This window comes from Lithobates pipiens, unplaced genomic scaffold (genome assembly GCF_037356315.1).
Source record: "Lithobates pipiens isolate NorthernLeopardFrog02 unplaced genomic scaffold, aLitPip1_a1.2 Scaffold_13, whole genome shotgun sequence".
Classification (NCBI taxonomy): domain Eukaryota; kingdom Metazoa; phylum Chordata; class Amphibia; order Anura; family Ranidae; genus Lithobates; species Lithobates pipiens.
The window spans coordinates 159,673,235-159,695,657 of record NW_027507718.1 but is presented as its reverse complement, the minus strand read 5'-3'; the positions used below and the strand labels follow the sequence as shown (position 1 = coordinate 159,695,657).

Sequence of the window (22,423 nt, the reverse complement as noted above, 5' to 3'; positions counted from 1 at the left end):
TAATGTCTCAATTGGCTGTCCTGTACCCCATGATGGATGTGTCATCATAGGTCAAAGTTCTTTTACACAGTAAACACGGAAGTCCGCCAGGCGAACTGCGGCAATAGTCCGCCGATCGGGCGAATCGCGAACAGCCGAAATTCGCCGCAAAATGACCGCCGGGCGAACCATTCGGCCATCACTACAGGAGAGCAGGTCCAAACAGTAATGTTTTAGAAAGGTGTGGAAGCTGGATCAAGTTGTGGGCTTTGCAGATTTGGGATGGAGAGTCTCCGGCCCTTTCAGACCATGACGTAGCCACAGCTCTGGTGGAGTGATCCTTGTTTTTCAATGGCGAGGCCAAAGAAGATGCCCGATATGCTTCTGTGATTGACTACTTCATCCACCATGCAATAGTATTTTTTTGAGGCTCTCTTGCCTTAGTTAGGCCCCGAGTATACCACAAAGAAGGGGTGGATCTCCAATCTTTAGTGCGTTCATTGTAAGCCATCAGACACCCGCTTATGTCCACCTTAAATAAAGGGATTTTAACCACTTCAATACCAGGCACTTTGACCCCTTCCTGTCCAGAACAGTTTTGAGCTTTCAGTGCTGCTGCACTTTGGATGACAATTGCAGGGTCATACAACCCAAACTAAATTTTTATCATTTTCTTCCCACAAAAAGAGCTTTCTTTTGGTGGTATTTGATCACCTCTGTGGTTTTTATTTTTTGCTAAACTCAAGAACCCAAGAATTCCATTTACCGGCACTTCCTGGTTCAAGCGAAGATTAGCTATGATTGGTCCCAGCTGATCACGTGGTAAGAATCCTCTGTCAGAGGCCTCTTATCATGATCGCAGTGCGGCGTGTCAGACTGAAACACTGCGCATGCCAACATGTTATTCTGCTGGATGTCATATGACATCCAGTCATGAATAACAGAACCACTTTGCGGATGCCAATCTGTTATAAGCCGGGTGGGAAGTGTTTCATTTCCTCAGACCAATAAAAATCTAATGCCACTTTGGCTAAAGCCTGGTACACACCGACAGGATTTTATTTTATTTTTTTATGTAGTGCTGACAAGGGATGGCTTCCCTTCCCCACCAGAACACTCCGATCAGCACTCTCAACAACTGTCTGGGAGCGCTGATCGGGAACCTGGCTTCTGTTGGACCAATTGACATACACGGCCTGAACATCGGCTGTTTTTTTTATTGAACCGGCTGATGTCTCCCAACCAAATAATCTGGTCTTGAACGATAAAACAAAGGTTCCACAATTGAGAGAGCCTAGACCTCGCTGACTTTTAGCGGAGAAAAGAGCCACCAAGAGAACTGTTTTCAATATCTTGAAAAGTCTTCCAGCGGCTCAAAGGGTTCTTTGCAAAAACCCAGCAACACAATGGAAAGATCCCATGTCGGGAATCTATACTGGATTCTCTTTTCCAAAAGATGACTAGATGTTCTTCTACCATAGTTCTAGAAAACTCAAAAGAGCCACCACAATTTACTTTTAGTGTATTGAGAGCCAGACCTAGATCTGCCCTGTTTTGCAGAAAGTCCAATACTGCAGGTATGATCACCAGTTACCCTACCAGAAGCTTTTTCCACTTTGATATGGATAGTAGTAGATAGTTAGTAGAAACTTTCCCACTGCCGAGGATGGTTTCAATCACTTTGTGATAATCCTTTTTGAAGCAGTTCCCCTTAAGAAGCCTCGCCAGTAAAAGCTGGTCCACCACTGCAGGGTTTGTCACCACTCCTTGATATGTGTGTGTGTGTGTATGTGTGTGTATATGTGTGTATGTGTATATGTGTATATGTGTATATGTGTGTATGTGTATGTGTGTATGTGTATGTGTATGTGTGTATGTGTGTGTGTGTATGTGTGTATGTGTGTATGTGTGTATGTATGTGTATGTGTGTATGTGTGTATGTATGTGTGTGTATGTATGTGTGTGTGTATGTATGTGTGTGTGTATGTATGTGTGTGTGTGTATGTATGTGTGTGTATGTGTGTGTGTGTGTGTGTGTGTTTAATTCTTGCCATTGGCCTCCCCCTTGTGAAAAGCAGAGACTTGTTTATGTGGGTGGGAACATCTCTGCCCACCAATCAGATACAAATATAATGCATATTATGATAAGTGCATGTCAGATGACATATTTCCTTTACTATAAGGAGAAAACCTCCTTTATTCATTTAACCAATCATAACGATACACATACTATAAAATATTAATTATTCATGATTTATAGAATAGTCTTAAACTAACATTTTCTATTAGACAGCTACCTCTGGTTGGCTTGCTGCTAGGCTTTTCTTGAATTTATAAATTCCTTATTTAAGTTTCACTTTTACTATACAACTTTCTAAAATATGCTTACAACAAACGGCTTAAACAAAACCTAAAGTAGCACTCTACAGCCTGAAATATTATTCATAATAGTAAACAATTAGTTAACCCTTCAGTGTGCAGGAAAATCTCCAGGGGTCTGTCACGCTCTGCTTGAGCAACCCCATAACTATGCTCTCTTGGGCCAGTAGGTAGCAATTAAAATTACTTTTGCAGCAGAATAAGTCCTCTCTCTAAGACTGAGATATGGCATCCAAGCCCATACTTAACAGGTCCATCTATAAAAAAAAAGAAAGCGTTCCACCTTCCAGTTTTATTTTGTAGCAAATAAATTGATCAGAGGCTTTCTTCATCTTTCCAAAATCTGCTCAAAACAAAAGCAGTCCGATTCAGGCTCCATTCTATCAGAGATCTTCCTCCTGTTTAGTCAATCTGCTAGGCTGTTCAGTTCCCTTTTTAGATGTACAGGCTTTCTTCCATTTATTTTAAAAGGTCATCTGCAATCTCCATTAGATCTGCAGTTCTTGTACCTCCTTGTTTGCTGATATACAGTATATCACAAAAGTGAGTACACTCCTCACATTTTTGTAAATATTTTATTATAACTTTTCATGGGACAACACTGAAGAAATGACACTGGTCACTGGAAGTTCAGCATGGCACTTCATGGCGAGGAACTCTGAGGATCTGAAAAAAAAGAATTGTTGCTCTACATAAAGATGGCCTAGGCTATAAGATTGTCAAGACCCTGAAACTGAGCTGCAGCATGAGGCCAAACCATACAGCAGTTTAACGGGACAGGTCCCACTCAGAACAGGCTTCACCATGGTCAACTAAAGAAGTTGAGTGCAGGTGCCAAGTGTCATATCCAGATATTGTCTTTAGGAAATAGACTCATGATTGCTGCCAGCATTGCTGCAGAGGTTGAAGGGGTGATGGGGGTTAGCCTGTCAGTGCTCAGACCATATGCCACACAATGCATCAAATTGGTCTGTATGGTCATCCCAGAAGGAGGCCTCTTCTAAAGATGATGCACAAGAAAGCTCACAAACAGTGAAGACAAGCAGACTAAGGACATAGATTGCTGGAAGCATGTCCTGTGGTCTGATAAGACCAAGATAAACTTATTTGGTTCAGATGGTGTCAAGCATGTGTGGTGGCAACCAGGTGAGGAATAAAAAGACTAGTGTGTCTTGCCTACAGTCAAGCATGGTGGTGGGAGTGTCATGGTCTGGGGCTGCATGAGTGCTGCCAGCACTGGGGAGCTACCAGTTCATTGAGGGATCCATGAATGCCAAACATATACTGTAACATACTGAAGCAGAGCATGATCCCCCTCCCTTCGGAGACTGGGCCACAGGGCAGTATTCCAACATAATTACCCCAAACACACCTCCAAGACAACCACTGCCTTGCTAAAGAAGCTGAGGGTAAAGGTGATGGACTGGCCAAGCATGTCTCCAGACCTAAAACCCTATTGAGTATCTGTGAGGCATCCTCCAATGGAAGGTGGGGGAGCGCAAGGTTACTAACATCCACAAGCTGTGATGTCATGGAGGACTTAATTTGGACATTTTCACTTAGGTGTGTATTAACTTTTGTTGCCAGCAGTTTAGACATTAATGGCTGTGTGAGTTATTTTGAGGGGACAGCAAATTGACACTGTTATACAAGCTGTACACTCACTACTTTACATTGTAGCAAACTGTCATTTCTTCAGTGTTACATAAAAAGATATAATAAAATATTTTCAAAAACGTGATGGTGTACTCAATTTTGTGACATACTGTATATAGCACTGCATAATTGTTAAGAAAACAAAATGATGCGATGTCATTAGTATTCAAATTAAGAGAAGTCTGCTGGCAACATTTTGTATAACTTAATATTATATAATATAGTATAATATAAAAAATGTGCCTGAACTCACCAGGGTTTTACAAATACACATAGATAACTGAATACAATTTTTTATTTGCATTACCTGAGAAATGACTTTAAATGCAGCTGTCTTTCCAAGCTTTTCCCCACCTTTTGTAACTGACTCAGCTGAATGTTTGGCAGTTTTGGCTGCTTCCTCAACCCCTTCTCGAATCTTGCGGCCAAAATCACTCCTGGTAACGTCATCTAAGCTCTGTAAAACAAAAAATAAACCAAGATTAGGTACAATAATAGACATTAACATTGCAACGCATGTATATAATATCGAAATCAATATGTGATGTTGCGCTCTAGGTGGTGCCTAAATTAATAGCATACAGAATATCCTTATTCATACACAAAATACCAAAGGGAAATCAATAAAAAGCGCAAATTCCACAAAATAGTGGATAGTGACAAACAGATACAGTATATATTACATGAAAACCAATATAAGAATGGAATACATATATACAGTATAATTCATGGGTGAAGTTCTTGATAATTAGGGATGTACCGATACCATTGTTTTTTTTTTTTTTTACAAGGAGTACAAGTACCCAGCACTTTTTTTGTTAGTACTCGCCGATACCAATTACCGATACCTACCGCGACTGTTTTGTTTTAACTTCAGCCGTCAGCAATAGTACAAGGTATTGAAAAGTTCTTTACAAATGAAATAGATTTTTTTTTTTTATTTAGCGCTTTTTCAATGTAAAATGTGTAAATATATGTTAATACATATGTGTAAAAATAGTCACTAACAAAGCAAACAAAAAAAAGTTTTAATTGTTTATCGTTTGTAAAATAGACGTGAGCAAAAGAAAAAAAGCAGGAAAATAATAATTAAATGGAGGAGAATAGGGAGTTAATTAAGGCTGATTAGAGTAAATTAAGGGTTATTAAGGGGTTAAACAGAGGAATATTTGTTCATCCCTTTGATCTGCAGATGAAGAAACAGAAATATACAAAAACAATGGGGGTTATTTACTAAAGGAAAATCCACTTTGCACTGCAAGTGCACTTGGAAATAAAATCGCTGTAGATCTGAGGAGGACATGCAAGGAAGATAAAAAACAGCATTTTAGCTTGCACATGATTGGATGATAAAATCAGCAGAGCTTCCACTCATTTCAGATCTACAGTGACTGCACTTGCAGTGCAAAGTGCATTTTCCTTTTCGCAAATAACCCCCAATGTTTCTTTTTATTTTAGTGTTTCAGGGCTGAGCAATGTTGTTAACATTGATGGCTACTTTTTTTTTTTTGACAGCTCCAATTACCAGACTTCTTCAACACTGGGGAGACACTGCAAAGAACCGAGCCTGAAAGTATCGGTTTCAGGTATATTAGTATCGGTGCAACCCTATTGATAATATATTTTTTTTAAAAAGTCCTTATAGCAGTGAACTGAGATAGTGGCTGCTATACCAAATAGCAGTTAGTGCAAATCCAAAGAACGTTATTGGTGACTTTGTGATGAGGAATCTTCAGTGTAAATTACACCTCTGTGCAAGGTGGTTTCTTACCACAATCACGTGACTTCATCAGGGATCTGATCGTGACGCTACACGTCGGAACAGAAAGGAACCGGAAGTGACATCAGATTGCAAGCTTCCCGCTCACGGTGCTGTGTTTTGCTTGTCTATTTTAAATGCGAGTACATTCGGCTCCTTGTTTTAACCGCTTGCCGACCGCCGATATACGTCGACAGAATGGCACGGGCAGGCATATGGGCGTATATATACGTCCCTGCCTTCCCGCGGCTGGGGGGCCCGATCGGGCCCCCCCCGGTGCCTGTGGCGGTCGGTATTCGTTCGGGAGCGATCCGGGATGAGGGGGCGGCCATTCATTCATGGCCACCCCCTCGCGATCGATCCCGACGAATGGAAATGCTCCGTGACATCACTTCCTCTCCTGTAATGTAAACACAGGCAGAGGAAGTGATGTAATCTCTCCTCCGTGTCGGTATTTTTCGTTCCGGCACCGAGGAGAGAGGATCGGTGAGTTGCACCCACACACCACACGTACAGTAGAACATGCCAGGCATACTCACACCCCCCCCCTTCACCCCCCGATCACCCCCCCAATTACCCCTGCCCCCCCAGTCACAGTGACACCAATTGCATTTTTTTTTTTTTTTGCATTGGTGTCATTTGTGACTGTAATAACTGTTAGGGCAGTTAGGGTTAGCCCCCTTTAGTTCTAATGTACCCCCCTAACCCCCCCAATAAAGGTTTAACCCCGTGATCACCCCCCGTCGCCAGTGTCACTAAGGCTGGGTTCACATTGCAGCGGTTTATGAGAACGGATGTGATTCGCACCGCACTGCAGTGCAAATCACATCCGATCTCTGTGCGATTCGAGTTCAGCCATACAGATAGTATGGCTGAATTCGCGCCGCACCCGCCGCAACTTCGCACGGGACCCTTTTTTTGGTCCGCAGCAGAATCGGATCGCATGGGTGTTCACGCCATGCGATCCAAGTTTGCAGATCGCACTGCGATATGCGAACTGATCTGGGGGTGTCATTAACATTTCACTGACACTCCCAGCAGTTCGCATAGGGCAGTGTGAACTGCCGCCGGGAGGCATGCGATGCGGGAACCCGCCGCGGATTCGTGGCGTTCCCGCATCGCTCCAGTGTGAACCCAGCCTAATAAGCGATCGTTTTTCTGATCGCTGTATTAGTGTCACAGGTGACGCTAGTTAGGCAGGTAGGTATTTAGGTTCGCCGCAGCTTTTTATAGCGCCAGGGACCCCCATATACTACCGCATAAAGCCCCCTGATTGCCCCCTAGTTAACCCTTTCACCAGTGATCACCATATAACTGTTACAGGTGACGCTGGTTGGTTAGTTATTTTTTTATAGTTTCAGGGCACCCGCCATTTATTACCTAGTCTCACTAGTGTACCCCTAAATTTAGGGGTGTCTACTTTCCAAAGTGGGGTCATTTGGGGGGGGGTTTGTGCCATCTTGGCATTTTATGGCCTTCAAAACTGTAACGCCCTTAGAAAGCCTGAAGGCGGTGCTTGGTTTTCGGGGCCCCGTACGCGGCTAGGCTCCCAAAAAGTCCCACATATGTGGTATCCCCGTACTCAGGAGAAGCAGCAGAATTTATGTTGGGGTGTCATTTTACATATGCTCATAGCATGTGTGAGCAATATATCATTTAGTGACAACTTTGTGTAAAAAAAAAAAAAAAAAATTTTTTTTTGTCATTATTCAATCGCTTGAGGCAAAAAAAAAAAATATTCAATGGGCTCAACATGCCACTTATCAATTTCCTTAGGGGGTCTACTTTCCAAAATGGGGTCATTTGGGGGGGTTTTGTACTGCCCTGCCATTTTAGCACCTCAAGAAATGAGATAGGCAGTCGTAAACTAAAAGCTGCGTAAATTCCAGAAAACGTACCTTAGTTTGTAGATGTGACAACTTTTGCGCAAACCAATAAATATACAGTTATTGACTTTTTTTTTACCAAAGACATGTGGCTGAATACATTTTGGCCTAAATGTATGACTAAAATTGAGTTTATTGGATTTTTCTAATAACAAAAAGTAGAAAATATCATTTTTTTTCAAAATTTGCGGTCTTTTCCCATTTATATATCGCAAAAAATAAAAATCGCAGAGGCAATCAAATACCATCAAAAGAAAGCTCTATTTGTGGGAAGAAAAGGACGCAAATTTTGTTTGGGTACAACATTGCATGACCGCGCAATTACCAGTTAAAGCAGCGCAGTGCCAAATTGTAAAAAGACCTCTGGTCATTTACCAGCAAAATGGTCCGGTCTGAAAGTGGTTAAACATTCAAACCTGGTATACTCTCAGCTGCAAGATATTCAGATCCAGCTTGGTCAACCCATTAAAAAGACTTCAAGATGTTCAGACTCGCTGGAACAGCACTTTTTACACGCTGCAGTCTCTGATAGAGAAAAAACAGGCCATTGGAGTATATGTGTCAGAATGCAATGATCACTGCAAATCAGTGGAATCTCATGAAGACGATAGACATCTTGGCTCCCTTTGAAGAGTTGACTCAGCATGTGAGTTGTTCAGATTCTTTTGCCTCGGATGTAATTCCTGTAGTGACTGCTACAGCGATTATTATCTAAAGAAGAAGTGGATGAGGACTACGGTGTAAAAACGAATACATTGATTGGTGCTTTCCAGAAACGGTTCTCTACACTTTACTGCATCGCTACCTTACTCTATCCAAGGTAATCAATTATTTATTGCCGGCTGCAACTTTGACTTGTTTTTATTTGAATATTGATGATATGATTTAGTTTTTTTGGATGAAGGTGATATTTTACAGTGTTATCACTTGCTTGCATTTGTAACACAAAACAAAATCGATAATGACAAACACACTTACCTGCTCTGCCTCTGTGTAATGGTTTTGCACAGAGCAGGGCAGACAACCGTTTTTTGCTGTGTCCCCCGCCGTCCCCTTTCCTTCTAGCAGTGCCCCCACAGCAAGCTTCCACAGTTGTTGCTTTGCTTGCATGACGTTGTCTAATGTCTTGTGTTTTTTTTTCTTCTAGGTATAAAGATTGATTCTTCTCAAATGCAGATACTGGCAGGCAGACCAAAGAGATGTTCCTGCTGTAAGTGCAACAAATATCTTCTGTACAAGTACTACAGGCACAGGCAGCTACAACTGAGGTGCTTGAGAAACCAGCTACCAAAAGGCCCCACACTGAGCAACAGCCAGGTACCAGTGTGACTGTGGACAGTGTTTTTCAAGAAATTGCTTATTCATCTACATTTCAGAACAGTGCTCCCACAGCTGCTACCATACAACTAGAAGCATATCTTGGAGAAGTCACTGTGCCTCTTTCAGACAAACCTCTTGAGTATTGGGCAGTCAATAAACTGATTTCCCACTCTAACCCAAAATAGCACAAAAATATCTTTCAGCTCCTTTCTGCTCCACTCCTGCTCCTTTCTGCAGTAGTGTGGAAAGTGAGAGATTGTTCAGTGCAGCATCACACATTCTGACTGACACCAGAAACCGACTTCTAACTGAAGATGCAGAGATTATTCTGTTTCTTAAAAAAAGAAAAAAACTTGCCACTTGCGTTTGAATTGGAAAAGTAATCTACCGTCTTTTACTGTCCAACTGTAAGGCATCATGCACCGTTGCATGCTTCAGCTCAAAGCAACTGCTCCACCTGGCATTTGAGCGTTTTTTTTTTTTGTTTCCTCTGCCTGTTAACTCCCCTCCATGTTGGGCTTTAAAAAAAAAAAAAAAAACATTGCCCTTTTAACTCCATGCCACTAACTTTATCCTTAAGTGAAAAAGTGAATCACCTATGGTGTGCGGAGATCTTCTGTCTTCTCTCTTCGTCGCGGCGTCTTCTGGGTAATGAGTCGCGCTGTGTTCTGGGAACTGTGTGTTCCAGAACACAGCGCGTCCCATTCAGAAAGCGCTGCGGGACTCGCGCATGCGCAGTAGGAAACGGGCAGTGAAGCCATAAGGCTCCGCTGCCTGTTTCCCTTACAAGGGATGGCGGCGCCGGGACCCGAGAGCCGAGGGACGGGTCGGCCTCGGGCGGCCGACATCGCGGGCGCCCTGGACAGGTGAGTGTGTTTATTAAGTCAGCAGCTGCTGACTTTTTTTTTTTTTTTTTTATAACCGGCCCTCCACTTTAACGCTACAGGCAAACGAAAGGCTCAAACGTCTGTAGGAGCAGCTACTTTGAGTTTTATTGTGCTTGTGCCCTTACTGCTGCTAAGTCCTTGGCCTTGCCATTCTGGAATGAACCTAATTTTGGTCTGTGAAAAATGTTTTTTCATGAGTTATATAAAAAGTTGAACTAGAAGCTAGTACTTTTTTTTATTATTTAAAAAATGTTTACAAAATGTTAGTTTTGAGGTACTGTTCAACCTCCTCTAACTCTGAGGTGGAAGAAGCTCTCAGGAGGAGATCATCTAGGTAACCCACGATCATGATCCCGCATTGTCTAAACAACGCCAACACTGGAGCCAGTACCTTGGTAAAGACTCGGGGGGCTGATGCCAGGCCAAAGGGAAGAGCCACAAACTGGTAATGGGCTTCCCCGACTGCCAAACGCAGAAAATTTTGATGCCGAAGGCATATGGGTATGTGCAAGTAGGCATCCTGAATGTCCAAGGATGCCAGGAAGTCCCCTTGATGGAGTGCAGCGACTACTGAGCGAACTGATTCCATTCTGAACCTCTGCACTTTTACAAAGTGAGTGAGGGCTTTTAAGTCCAAAATTGGACGTACCCCTTCCTTCTTGGGAACCACATACAGATTGGAGTAGAACCCCTGGAAGCGATTCCGGAACTGGTATGATCACCCCCCGATTCAGCAAGTCCCACACTGCCCCTAACAGGGCCTCCCGGCAAACCGGGGACACGAGTACGCTGGAGGGGAAGAATCTGTTTGGCGGCCAAGAGAGAAACTATCTTGTAGCCTGTAGAAATCAGGTCGAAGACCCATTGGTCGGGTAACCGGGAGGTCCAATGTGCTGCAAACTCCCGAAGACGACCCCCCACCCGAGATGTGGGTGGGGGCAGACCTTCATAAGGTAGCGCTTTAGTTTGCAGGCTTGTTAGGCTTGCAGTTCCAGGGACGCTTCTGACCGTCCATGGGCGTCCTGTCAGGCTGGGGTCGTTTTGCCGAAGCACCGGGCGGACGAAAAAGCCGCTTGTGAGCGGAAAAGGAGGGCCCTTGCCTGCGGCGTGGCTCCTTGGCCTTCCTGGCCTGTGGGAGTAGTGTACTCTTACCACCAGTGGCATTTTTAATAATGTACGAGGCTCCAAAGAGCCGGTCGCCAAGGAAGGGAAGATCCGTCAGGGCTTTCTTGGAAGCCTGGTCAGCGGACCAGCATTTCAACCAAATAAGGCACCTCAGCACTACAGCTGACACTGAGGCCCAGGATAACAGAGGGAAGAGTATCCAGGGCCACGTCACAAAACATACTTAAGGCCAAGCACTAGTTGGTCTGCTAAATCCACGCAGACAGGGGAGGCATTCTGCTCTCCCAATACGCAGTGCAAATGTTTTGCCCACTCCGTCAGGGTCTACGACACCAGTGCGAATTCCAGTACAGGTCGCACAGCTGACCCCACAACCGTAAACAAGGAACGAGCCACTGCTTCGGCTTTCCTGTCCAAGGGATCCTTGAATGCAGGAGTCCCCTCAACCGGGATCGTGGTTACTTTATTTAACCTAGACACTGGGGGGTCCACGACCGGAGGAGCCGACCACTTTTTGAGAAGGCTTTCCTCAAAGGGGTAGCGCACTGCCAAGTTTTTGGGGACAGAAAAGGTCCATTGCGGGCGACCCCATTCCCTGTAGATGAATTTGTCAAAATAAGTCAAATACAGGAACACCTTAGGTGAACGTGTTGGCTTGTGGGACCAAAAAGGGACCGGTACATCAGCAGAGTAATCTGCTGGCTCCTGAATCTTCAGGGTATCACGCACAGCTGTGATAAGTGCTCCAACAAGTGCCTTGTCGCGCCCGGACCCATACGGGGAATCATCCTCACTGTCCGAACGGTCGTGGTCAGCCACGTCTGATTGGTCAGAGCAGGGGTCTCCATCAGAGCTTTCCCCAGAGGACAGGGGGGCAGGGGCCTCTTATGTGCACCTTTCCTGCCACGTGCCGCCTCTATCTTAGCAACATAGGAGTCCAGGAACGCCGTCAGGGTGTCCATGCGCACCGCACTAACTGCAGGTGACCCGGTTGCTATAGCCTGGATTTCGGGGGAAGAAACACCAGTTTCTGAAACCATGCTGACCCTATCCTGTCTGCCACCTGCATTGGGACTTAGGACAGCGACGGTCCCACCCTCCTGCTGCCGCCGCGTGTGTGGGGGGGGGGGGGTGTTTAGTGCAAGACTCACCACCCTGGGGCGTTCTGTGAATGCCAACAATAGTGCCTGTAGTCCCTAGGAGGTTCCCAGATGCAGAGAGGATTAAAAACTGTCAGCAGCAGCAGCTCTAGCAGCGGTGCAACGGTCTGCAGAACAGCTTCAGCGTTCCACACAGAGCCATCCAGTGTCCCTCACACACAGGGAATACAGGAAGTGACAATAGAAAGCACATTGCAAGCTGTCACGAGAGGCCAGCGGTGAAGAAAGCATTTTGGCTTTTACAAAATGGCTGCCAATGTAATCTATAGGAATCTCAGGGAAAATGGCTGCTGAAACTCCCCAGGGGAATCTATAGCTTTGCCAAATCCAAGATGACCGCTGGAACGGCACCATGAGGTAAAAAAAGCAAAAAATAAAAATAACTGCCTGCTGACACACAGACATCCCCCACAAATCTGCCTTTTTGGACCCCAAGACCCGGACCAGGACTGAACAGCAACAGCACAGAGCCCCACAGGTGAAAAACAGCGACACACACCGCCTGCAGTGCATGCAGACACCCCCTCAGAGGGGGGAAGGAGGGGTGATAGGGACTTGGGAGAGAAGATAAGGAGTTGAGGTGGCCCCTGAATCGACCCCCCAGGGAATGCCCAGCTGCTCCCCCCACCGAAGCAGGGAGAGCAGTACTTACCAGTTCTAAGGAGCTGGGAGACATTCCATGGTAGCCAACTCCTGCGCAGTTACAAGGAAGGTTACTGGCCCGGTATACTGTGATCCAGACATCAGTAACCTGGTCATATGAATACCCCGGAGCATTGAAGCTCACCGACCACCTCTGGAGCATGAGGTATGTCGTGGCCTGCCGAGCCGTAGCTGCGGCCTGCTCACGCTCGATGGCCGGAGTGGGGAGACTACAAGGATTTTATTAACCAGCCTATCACCCAGCCAGCAATTGATAGAAGATCTCAGGATCTCTCATCTTGCGCAAAAAGCAGCAAACCTGCAGCAAAAACATGGACCAAGAAGCCCACAGGGTTTCCTAGGTCATTCTCCTTGCTAGGCAAAATAAAAACTGAAGCTGCTAGGAGCAGTGGGAATGGTTGATTGCACAGGGCCTGCCACCCTGAGGCAGGATTAAAGTTCTGTGTATTGTGTAACAATTTTGCCTAGTTTCTCCTAATGACAGGCTATACAACCCATTTAGTTAAAGAGAGGAGCTGTGTCAGTCAGTGAATATAAGAGAAAGTTAGACTAACCGGTTCAGGACAACCCTGGAGAGAGCGCAGCCCCTTTCTTCAGGAAACACCTGCCAACCTTTAAATCCCTCCTCTTCCACCATGGCTTCAGTTATTGTGGCCTCCGACATCCTGGAAAACAAGAGCACAGGAACCACACACCATGATAGACACTTAAACACTACTAAGTTATAAAAGGGAGGGAACTAGCGGTTGTCCTGAAAGGCTCTTAGAAATACTATAACCGGTAAGTACGTTTTTCGCAAATCGCCTTTCAGGACAATCCTGGAAAGGATAGCCGAGAAACTTAACCTAGGGTGGGACTACTGCCTGCAGCACCTTCCTACCGAAGGCTTGATCTGCAGCTGACAGCAAGTCTAGACTGTAGTGCCGAAGAAAAGTTGAGTAGCTTGACCAGATGGCCGCCTTGCAGATTTGATCAGGCTTAGCACTGGCCCTTTCGGCCCAGGAAACTGCTGTTGATCTAGTCGAGTGTGCCACAATCCCTTAAGGTGGCATTTCTCCCTTGACTCTGTAGGCTTCCGAGATTGCCCATCTGAGCCACCTGCCCAGAATGCTCTTAGAAGCTTTTTCCCCTTTACAAGAACCCGTAAAAAATCTCGAACAGGGCATTGAACTTTCTAAATTCCCTGGTGAGAGATACTGAAGGAGTTACCTCCTCACATCCAGAGTATGGAAAGCTTCTACACCCACATTGGCCGGATTCGAAGAAAACCTAGGCAGCACAATCTTCTGACAACGGTGGAGGCAACTTTGGGTAGAAACCCTGGGTCTGTGCGAAGAACCACTCTATCAGGAAAAACTTTGAGGAAAGGTTCCAAAACTGCTAAGGCCTGCAGCTCGCTGACTCTTCTTGCCGATGTAATGGCTACTAAGAAGATGGTCTTGAGAACTAAACTTTTTAATGAAGCCTCATGCAAGGGTTCGAACAGTGTCTTTGTGAGACCCTGCAAAACAATAGAGAAGTACCAACTGGGAAAAATATTAAGGGGCACTGGCCTATTGCGTGCCATGGCCCTAAAAAATCTTGAAATTAAAGTTTCTTTTGACAAAGACTTTTCCAAAAAAAAAAAAAACTGAAAGAGCCGCTACCTGCGTTTTTAAGGTGCTGGCTGCCAGTCCTTTCTCTATTCCTTCATGGAGAAACTCAAGTACTGAAACGACCCTATCTACCTGAAAGCCCTTAGCCACACAATAGGAATTTAATTTTTTCCAGACCTTCAGGTAAATGGCTCTCGTTACTTCCTTCTGTCAGGAACCATGAAACAGACAGAGACAGAAGTACAATCAAATCACACTTGTTTATTAATAAAAATAAAAAGATAAATGGGAAAAAGCATAGTCAAGCAAGCCAGAGTCCAATAGCCAGATCGGGTAGTCAGCCAATCCAAACGTCATAAACCAGATCGGGTAATCAGCCAGTCCAGACGTCAGGGATCCACGGAGAGCAACTGCAAGCAGGATGGAAGCCAGGAGGGATGTTAGCAAGCCAGTCCTAAAACAACAGCAGGAGATGGTTCCTACTGATGTGACCAAACGTGAAGGCAAAGGAGAAATGAGATGGAAGACTTGTATATATAGGCAGGCCAGACGAGCATCATCGGAAACAGCTGGTAACTGAAGAGAGAAAAGAGAGCTGGCAATTAGCTGACAGCTGAGCAGCAAGCCCAGAGGAGGCAGGACTAAGCCAGCCCTGACAATGCCCCCCCTCAATGAACCCTCTCCCTCGGAGGGCAGCCGGGCTTGAGGGGAAACAGTCTATGGAACTCGCGGAGGAGGACAGGGGCATATACATCAGAGGATGAAACCCAGGAGCATTCCTCCGGACCGTACCCCTTCCAATGCACCAGGTACTGTATGCGCCCACGGAACCTACGGGAGTCAACAATAGATTGTACCTCATACACCTCATGGTTCTCAAGCTGAATAGGGTGAGGACGTGGCACCAAGGTGGTAAATCGGTTACAGACCAACGGTTTCAATAAGGAGACATGAAACACATTTGAGATGCGCATACTAGGAGGAAGTTCCAACGCGTAAGCTACTGGGTTAATCCTGCGAAGGATATGGAAAGACCCAATAAACCGAGGTGCAAACTTCAGTGAGGGAACACGAAGCCGGAGGTTGCGAGATGACAGCCAGACCCTGTCCCCAACCTGGTAGGAAGGCGCTGGCAAGCATCTGCGATCAGCATGGAGTCTGTACCTATCATTAGCATGACGCAAAGCCTCCTGGACTTGTACCCAAGTGGAACAAAGACCACGGAGATGCTCCTCTAATGCAGGAATACTCTGCGTAACAAACGAGTCAGGCAACATGGAAGGTTGGAAACCATAATTTGCCATAAATGGAGACAATCGGGAGGCAGAATTTAAGGCACTGTTGTGAGCAAACTAGAAATTGCTCCAAGGACTGATCGTTCTGCGGCTCGTTCTGCGGCCCCATTAGACTGCGGGTGATACGCAGAAGACAACGCAAGCTGGATTCCCAACTGTGCACAAAAGGCTCGCCAGAACCAGGAGACAAACTGACTGCCCCTATCCGAGACAATCACCTTGGGTAGCCCATGTAAGCAAAAGATCTCCCGAGCAAAAATGGAAGCCAGTTCCTTAGTGGTGGGATACTACTCAAGTGGAATACAATGACATCTTTGAGAACCGGTCCACCACCATAAGGATAACAGTGTAGCCTTGGGAGTTGGGCAATTCCACAATGAAATCCATAGACAGGTGAGTCCAGGGCCTCTCTCCATTGGGTATGGGTTGTAGGAGGCCCACTGGAAGGTGTCTAGAAGTCATACTCTGAGCACACACAGGACAGGCAGCTACGAAAGCAGTAACATCAGCCTGTAGACTAGGCCACCAGAATTGTTGGGAGATGGCCCAAATGAGTTGATTCTTCCCAGGATGGCCAGCTGCCTTAGGAGAATGATAAGTCTGGAGCACTGCATTACGGAGACTCTCTGGGACAAAGCAGCAGTCACAAGGTTTATCAGGAGGAGCATGGACCTGAGCAGCAAGAATTTTGTCACCCAAAGGAGAAGTAAGACTGGTGCGAACCGTAGCTAAGATACGATCAGGAGGAATCATAGGAACCGGAACAGACTCCGACTTGGAAGTGGAGGAAAATTGTCGTGACAAGGCATCCACCCTTATATTCTAAGTACCGTGTAAGAATGAATTAATGTAATTAAAGCTCGACAAGAAAAGAGCCCATCGTGCCCTTCTGGGAGAAAGTCGCTTAGCCTCAGACAAGAATGTAAGATTCGTATGGTCAGTAAGAATAAGGGGCACAGTGGTACCTTCAAGGAGATGTCTCCATTCTTTCAAGGCTAAAATGATCGCCAACAGCTCTCTGTCACCAATCTCATAATTGCATTCAGCAGGTGACAATTTCTTGGAAAAGTAGCCACACGGATGCATAGCGCTCTCAGAGTTAGGATGTTGAGACAGAAGGGCGCCAACTCCAGTCTCAGAAGCATCAACTTCTAGGATAAAAGGCAACGTAGGATCAGGATGTGCCAACACAGGAGCAGAAACAAAGGCAGCCTTGAGAGTCTCAAAGGCCTTAATGGGCTCAGGAGACCAACTCTGTGGGTTACCGTTCTTTCTGGTCATATCGGTCAGGGGCTTGATCAGAGACGAGAAGTTAAAATAAACTTCCGATAGTAATTGGCAAAGCCCAGGAAACGCTGCGGAGGACGTAAACCCACGGGTCGAGGCCACTGTAGGACTGCCGAAAGTTTCTCTGGGTCCATTGAAAAACCAGCAGTGGAAATTACATAGCCCAGGAATGTAACCTGTTCACGATGGAACTCGCACTTCTCCAGTTTACAATAGAGATTGTTCTCTCTTAGTTTCTCTAGTACACGACAGACATCTGTGTGGTGGATCTCCAGGGACTCGGAAAATATGAGGATATCATCGAGATAGACCACCACACACAACTGCAACAAATCTCGGAAGGACATTGTTAATAAATTCCTGGAAAACTGCCGGGGCGTTACAAAGGCCAAAAGGCATTACCAGGTATTCATAATGGCCTGTTCTAGTATTAAACGCAGTCTTCCACTCGTCGCCCTCCTTAATGCGCACAAGATTGTATGCCCCTCTCAGGTCAAGCTTCGTGAAAACCGTTGCTCCCTTGAGGCGGTCAAATAACTTAGTAATCAATGGAATCGGGTAGGCATTCTTAATCGTGACACGATTGAGACCCCTATAATCTATACAAGGTCTCAGTTCACCGCTCTTCTTTTTCACAAAGAAACCAGCACCAGCAGGAGACGAGGATTTGCGGATGAAACCTCGACAAAGTGCGTTAGCAACATACTCTTCCATGGCTTTATCCTCCAAGACCGACAAAGGGTAAACCCGGCCACGAGGAGGTATGGCACCAGGTTGAATGTCAACTGCGCAATCATAAGGGCGGTGTGGAGGCAAACTACCGGCTTGACCTTTATCAAAGACATCGCCAAAATCACGGTACTACTCCGGAAGGGAGGGAAGTGAAGCGCTGCACAGGACCTTGGATACCTTCAGGAAGCATGTCTCACTGCATTGTGGTGACCAGGAGAGAACCTCAGCACGGAGCCAATCAAAAGAGGGGTTGTGCCTCTGTAACCAAGGATAACCAATAACCAGCGGAAACCTGGGTGAGGAAATAACTTGGAATTGGATTATCTCATGGTGAAGAGCCCCTACGGCCATGGACAACGGAACAGTCTCACGAGTCACATGGGCGGGCTGTAAAGGTCTCCCGTCAAGAGCCTCAATGGCAAGTGGAGTGTCACGCAGCTGCAGCGGAATCGAGTGCTGCGAAACAAGTGCAGCATCAATGAACAGGCCTGCAGCCCCAGAGTCAATTAGAGCCTGTATCTCTATGGACGACTCAGCCCAAGAAAGAGTGACCAAAACCAGGGGCTTATCCTTCTGGATAACTGAGGACGACAACGCCACCTAAGGTCTGTCCATGACAGGACCTCAAGGTTCGGGCGTTCCCTGGATGGGTAGGACAAGACTTCAAAAAGTGTCCTGCCTGGCCACAATAAAGGCACAATCTCTCCCTCCTCCTAAAGGCTCTCTCATCCGCAGAGAGACGCGTGAAGCCCAGGTGCTTGGGTTCATCTTCACTAACCAACTCGGTACCAGGAGGCATGGGAGGTGAGGGAGGCATGGTTGGGACAACAAAGCTCGGAGGCAAACGTACAGGAGGCTTCCGCAAGCGCTCCTAAAGAGAGAGTCTCTCGGAGTCTGGAGTCAATGAGGATGGCAAACGAGATCAAGCTCTCCAGCTCAGTGGGTATATCTTGGGCTGCCATCTCATCCTTGATGGAATCCGAGAGACCATGAGAAAAAGCAGCCACGAGGGCCTCATTGTTCCAAGCAACCGCTGCTGCCAGAGTACGGAATTCAATGGCGTAGTCGGCAACAGTTCTCGTACTCTGATGGACATGAGGCACTTGGAAGCAGAAGCGGAGCATGCGGGAACATCAAAAACCCTTTTAAAAAGGAGGCCACGAACTGAGGGTAACTCAAGACAACAGGTTTTTGCATCTCCCATAGAGGGTTAGCCCAGGCCAAGGCTCTCTGAGAAAGCAAAGATATCACAAAACCTACTTTGCTTCTGTCCGTGGGAAACACCTGGGGCAGCATTTCGAAGTATATCTCAACCTGATTGAGAAACCCTCTGCATTGAACTGGATCGCCCCCAAATCGCTGAGGAAGTGGGGCAGAACCAGACATACCTCTTATAGAGGTAATACTTGAGGCGGGTGCCTGCACAGACTGGCGCAGCAGCAGGAACGGCCTGCGATTGAGGTTTTAACGGAGCAGCCACCATGGGGGATTTCAGGTGAGCCGTGCGATTCAGGAGCATTTGTAACGCCAAGGCAAACTGATCCATGTGGTATTCTTGCTCATCCAATCTGGAAAAAATATTACCAACAAGTGGATTGACTGTATCTTCTGAATTCATGGCCTTCACGTACTGTCAGGAACCATGAAACAGACTGAGACAGAAGTACAATCTAATCACACTTGTTTATTAATAAAAATAAAAAAGATAAATAGGAAAAAGTGTAGTCAAGCAAGCCAGAGTCCAATAGCCAGATTGGGTAGTCAGCCAGTCCAAAGTTCATAAACCAGATCGGGTAATCAGCCAGTCCAGACGTCAGGGATCCACGGAGAGCAACTGCAAGCAGGATGGAAGCCAGGAGGGATGTTAGCAAGCCAGTCTTGAAACAACAGCAGGAGATGGTTCCTAGTGATGTGACCAAACGTGAAGGCAAAGGAGAAATGAGCTGGAAGGCTTATATATAGGCAGGCCAGACGAGCATCATCAGAAACAGCTGGTAACTGAAGAGAGAAGAGAGCTGGCAATTAGCCGACAGCTGAGCGGCCAGCCCAGAGGAGGAAGGGCTAAGCCAGCCCTGACACCTTCCTACTGTAAAGTAAGGTCTTTATTACTCTCTGATAAGCCTTTGGCCCTCAGGACGTCTTACTCAGAAGCCAAGCGGTTAGGTGCAGCCGGTCCGCCTCGGGATGGACCACTGATCCAGGAGTTAGAATGTCCTTCCTGAATGGCAGTTTCCAGGGTGGTTCTGCTGCCAGATTTAGCAAGATTGCGAACCAAGGTCTTTTTTTTTGGCCAAAAGGGGGTGATTAGGATCATGTTGGTCCTTTCTTCTTGGAATGTCCTTAAGACCAACGGAATTACAGGAAATGGGGGAAAGGCATAACACAGCCGGAACGGTCATGGATGAGCTAGCGCATCTATGCCTAGGGCTTGATATTCTCGGTGGAGAGAAAAGAACCTGTGTGCTTTTGCGTTTTGCTGGCTGGCAAACGGGTCCACCTGGGGGGACCCCCACTTTTCGGAGATCATTAGAAAGATTTCCTGGTTCAGGCAACATTCACCCCGTGACCACGTCCCGTAGTGACGAAACGCGTAGGGAGGAGGAGCGACGTCCTGACGCCACCAGCTCGCGTTGTTTGTTTACGGATGTATTGGGCGCGAATCGAGACCGGCCGGCTCTGATTTGCATAAACGATCATTTTAAACTTCATTTCTGTAAGTGCGCATTTGTCTCTTACGTTCGATTAAAAATGTTTTACTTGGGTTTTACACTATTGTGAGTCTTATTATCTTCTATGTAAAACGGTGAGAGGGAGTGTAATTGGAGGCGAACGGGTTCCAGAGTTTCCTTTGCATCCATTTGTGAAAACCCTGGACTGGGGGAATCAGTCATCCGCTCTGCATGGTTCTCTGTAATAAGGAACCATACACCTTCGGTAAGCGGCAGTAATATCTGTGGTGGAGGTTGTGCACGCTTCACGTTCGTTTTGGATACTTGTGCTGTCACCATATCACTGTGGAATATTTTGGAAATTAATATGTTTCATGGACTTTATGAACACTTTAGTATTTAATATTCAATGTTAAATCTTTTTTCACATATATTGAGGTTATACTTATGTTTTAAGGCAATTCGTTATTGGTTGTCATATTTTGCTGTTTCTCTGAATGATTATTAGGATATTTTATCACATATATTCTTCGATATCTTGATTGATAATATTGATATATATTTGGAATTTCCTTACACTGAAAATCTTTCCGCATAGGATTGACAAACTATTAAGTGAAGGCTACTGGGGTTTTTTTCACATAGGTGTTTTTTCTGCATTTGTGTTATTTAGTTAAGTTTATTATTTAGCGCAACCCACTCTTTCTTCTTAACATTCTGCCTCTGCCAACCTCCTTCTGCTGAGTAGGTCCACCAACAGATTCTGAGAACCTTTTAGGTGTATCGCTGTTAGGGAGGCCACATTCTGTTCTGCCCAGGCAAACAGTTGGCAAGACTCAAAAGACCCCTGCTCCTGGTTCCTCCTTGTTTGAGGACATAAGCCACCACTGTATTATTGTCCGACAGGACCTGCACATGCTGTCCTCTGATGTGCTGATGAAAAGCTAACAGACCCAGAAGGATGGCTTTTAGCTCCCGCCAATTTGAAGGCCTCTGCCTTGGACCAAGTCCCTTGTGCAGTCAGACCATCCAGGTGGGCTCCCCAGCCCCAGGAACTTGCATCCATTGCCAGGAGAGGCCTTTTCGATAGGTTGCCCGAATTTCTCCACCACCACAGTGCTCGTTTAATCGTGAGAAGAGCCTCATCTGTTTCTCCAGTGAAGTTTGATGCGACCAGTTCTGTAAGATGGTCCACTGAAGTGGCCCACTGCACTGTCGGGATTGAAGCTGTAAAAAGTTCCAGCACTGCCATAGCTGACCGAACTGAGATTGCACAGTTTGTTTGCATCCGTTTCACCGCCTCGTAAATCTTCACTAATGTCGCCTGTGGTAGGAAAACCTTCTGAAGGACCGAACTGATTATGTGTCCCAAAAATACCACCTTGCTTGGGACTAGGTTTGACTTCTCCAAGTTGAGAAGCTATCCCAGCTCCCTGAGGTGCATTTGTGCTATCTGTAGATTTGCAAAGAGCTTTTCCCTGGAATCCGCAAAGAACAGATCGTCAAGGTATGGGACCATGGAAAATTCCCCTCAGCTTCAAAGGTTCCAGGGCTTCTGCCATGATTTTAATGAAAATCCTGGGGGAGGACGAGAGCCGAAAGGTAAGGACCTGAACGGTAGGTACCAGATTGAAGTTTGCAGGTTGACTGCCAGATGAAGAAAACATTGGGAGGCTTGGGTAATCGGGACGTGTAAGTATGCATCCCTCAGGTCTAAGGAAGCCATGAAGCAGTTTGGGACCAACAACTTAGTTATTGAGTGGATCGTGTCCATGCGAAAGTGCTTGTATCTAATTGATCTGTTCAAAATGTTTTAATTTAGGATCAACCGACATTTCCCTGAGGGGTTTTTCACCAGAAAGATGTGTGAATAAAACCATTTGCCCTCTTGGGGCTTCAGGACCTATACTACAACCTCCTGCTGGATCAGCTCCTGTTTTAGGTTCATTATTGCGGATGCCTTTTCTTGGTCCTTTGGGAGGGCCGTAACAAAATCTGCTTGGAGGAGGCTTTGAGAATTCTAGCCTGTAA

General features: G+C 46.0%; 1 protein-coding gene across 2 annotated transcripts in view; it reads right to left on the bottom strand.

Annotated features, from left to right (window-relative positions):
* The window catches only part of TIMM44 (translocase of inner mitochondrial membrane 44), a 578,487-nt gene that overhangs the window by 395,885 nt on the left and 160,179 nt on the right, over positions 1-22,423 (bottom strand). For both annotated transcript variants that reach the window (XM_077475767.1, XM_077475768.1), the window contains one exon: positions 4,322-4,471. In XM_077475767.1, coding sequence (XP_077331893.1) covers positions 4,322-4,471 — 150 coding nt within the window. The remainder of the gene's footprint in view (positions 1-4,321; positions 4,472-22,423) is intronic.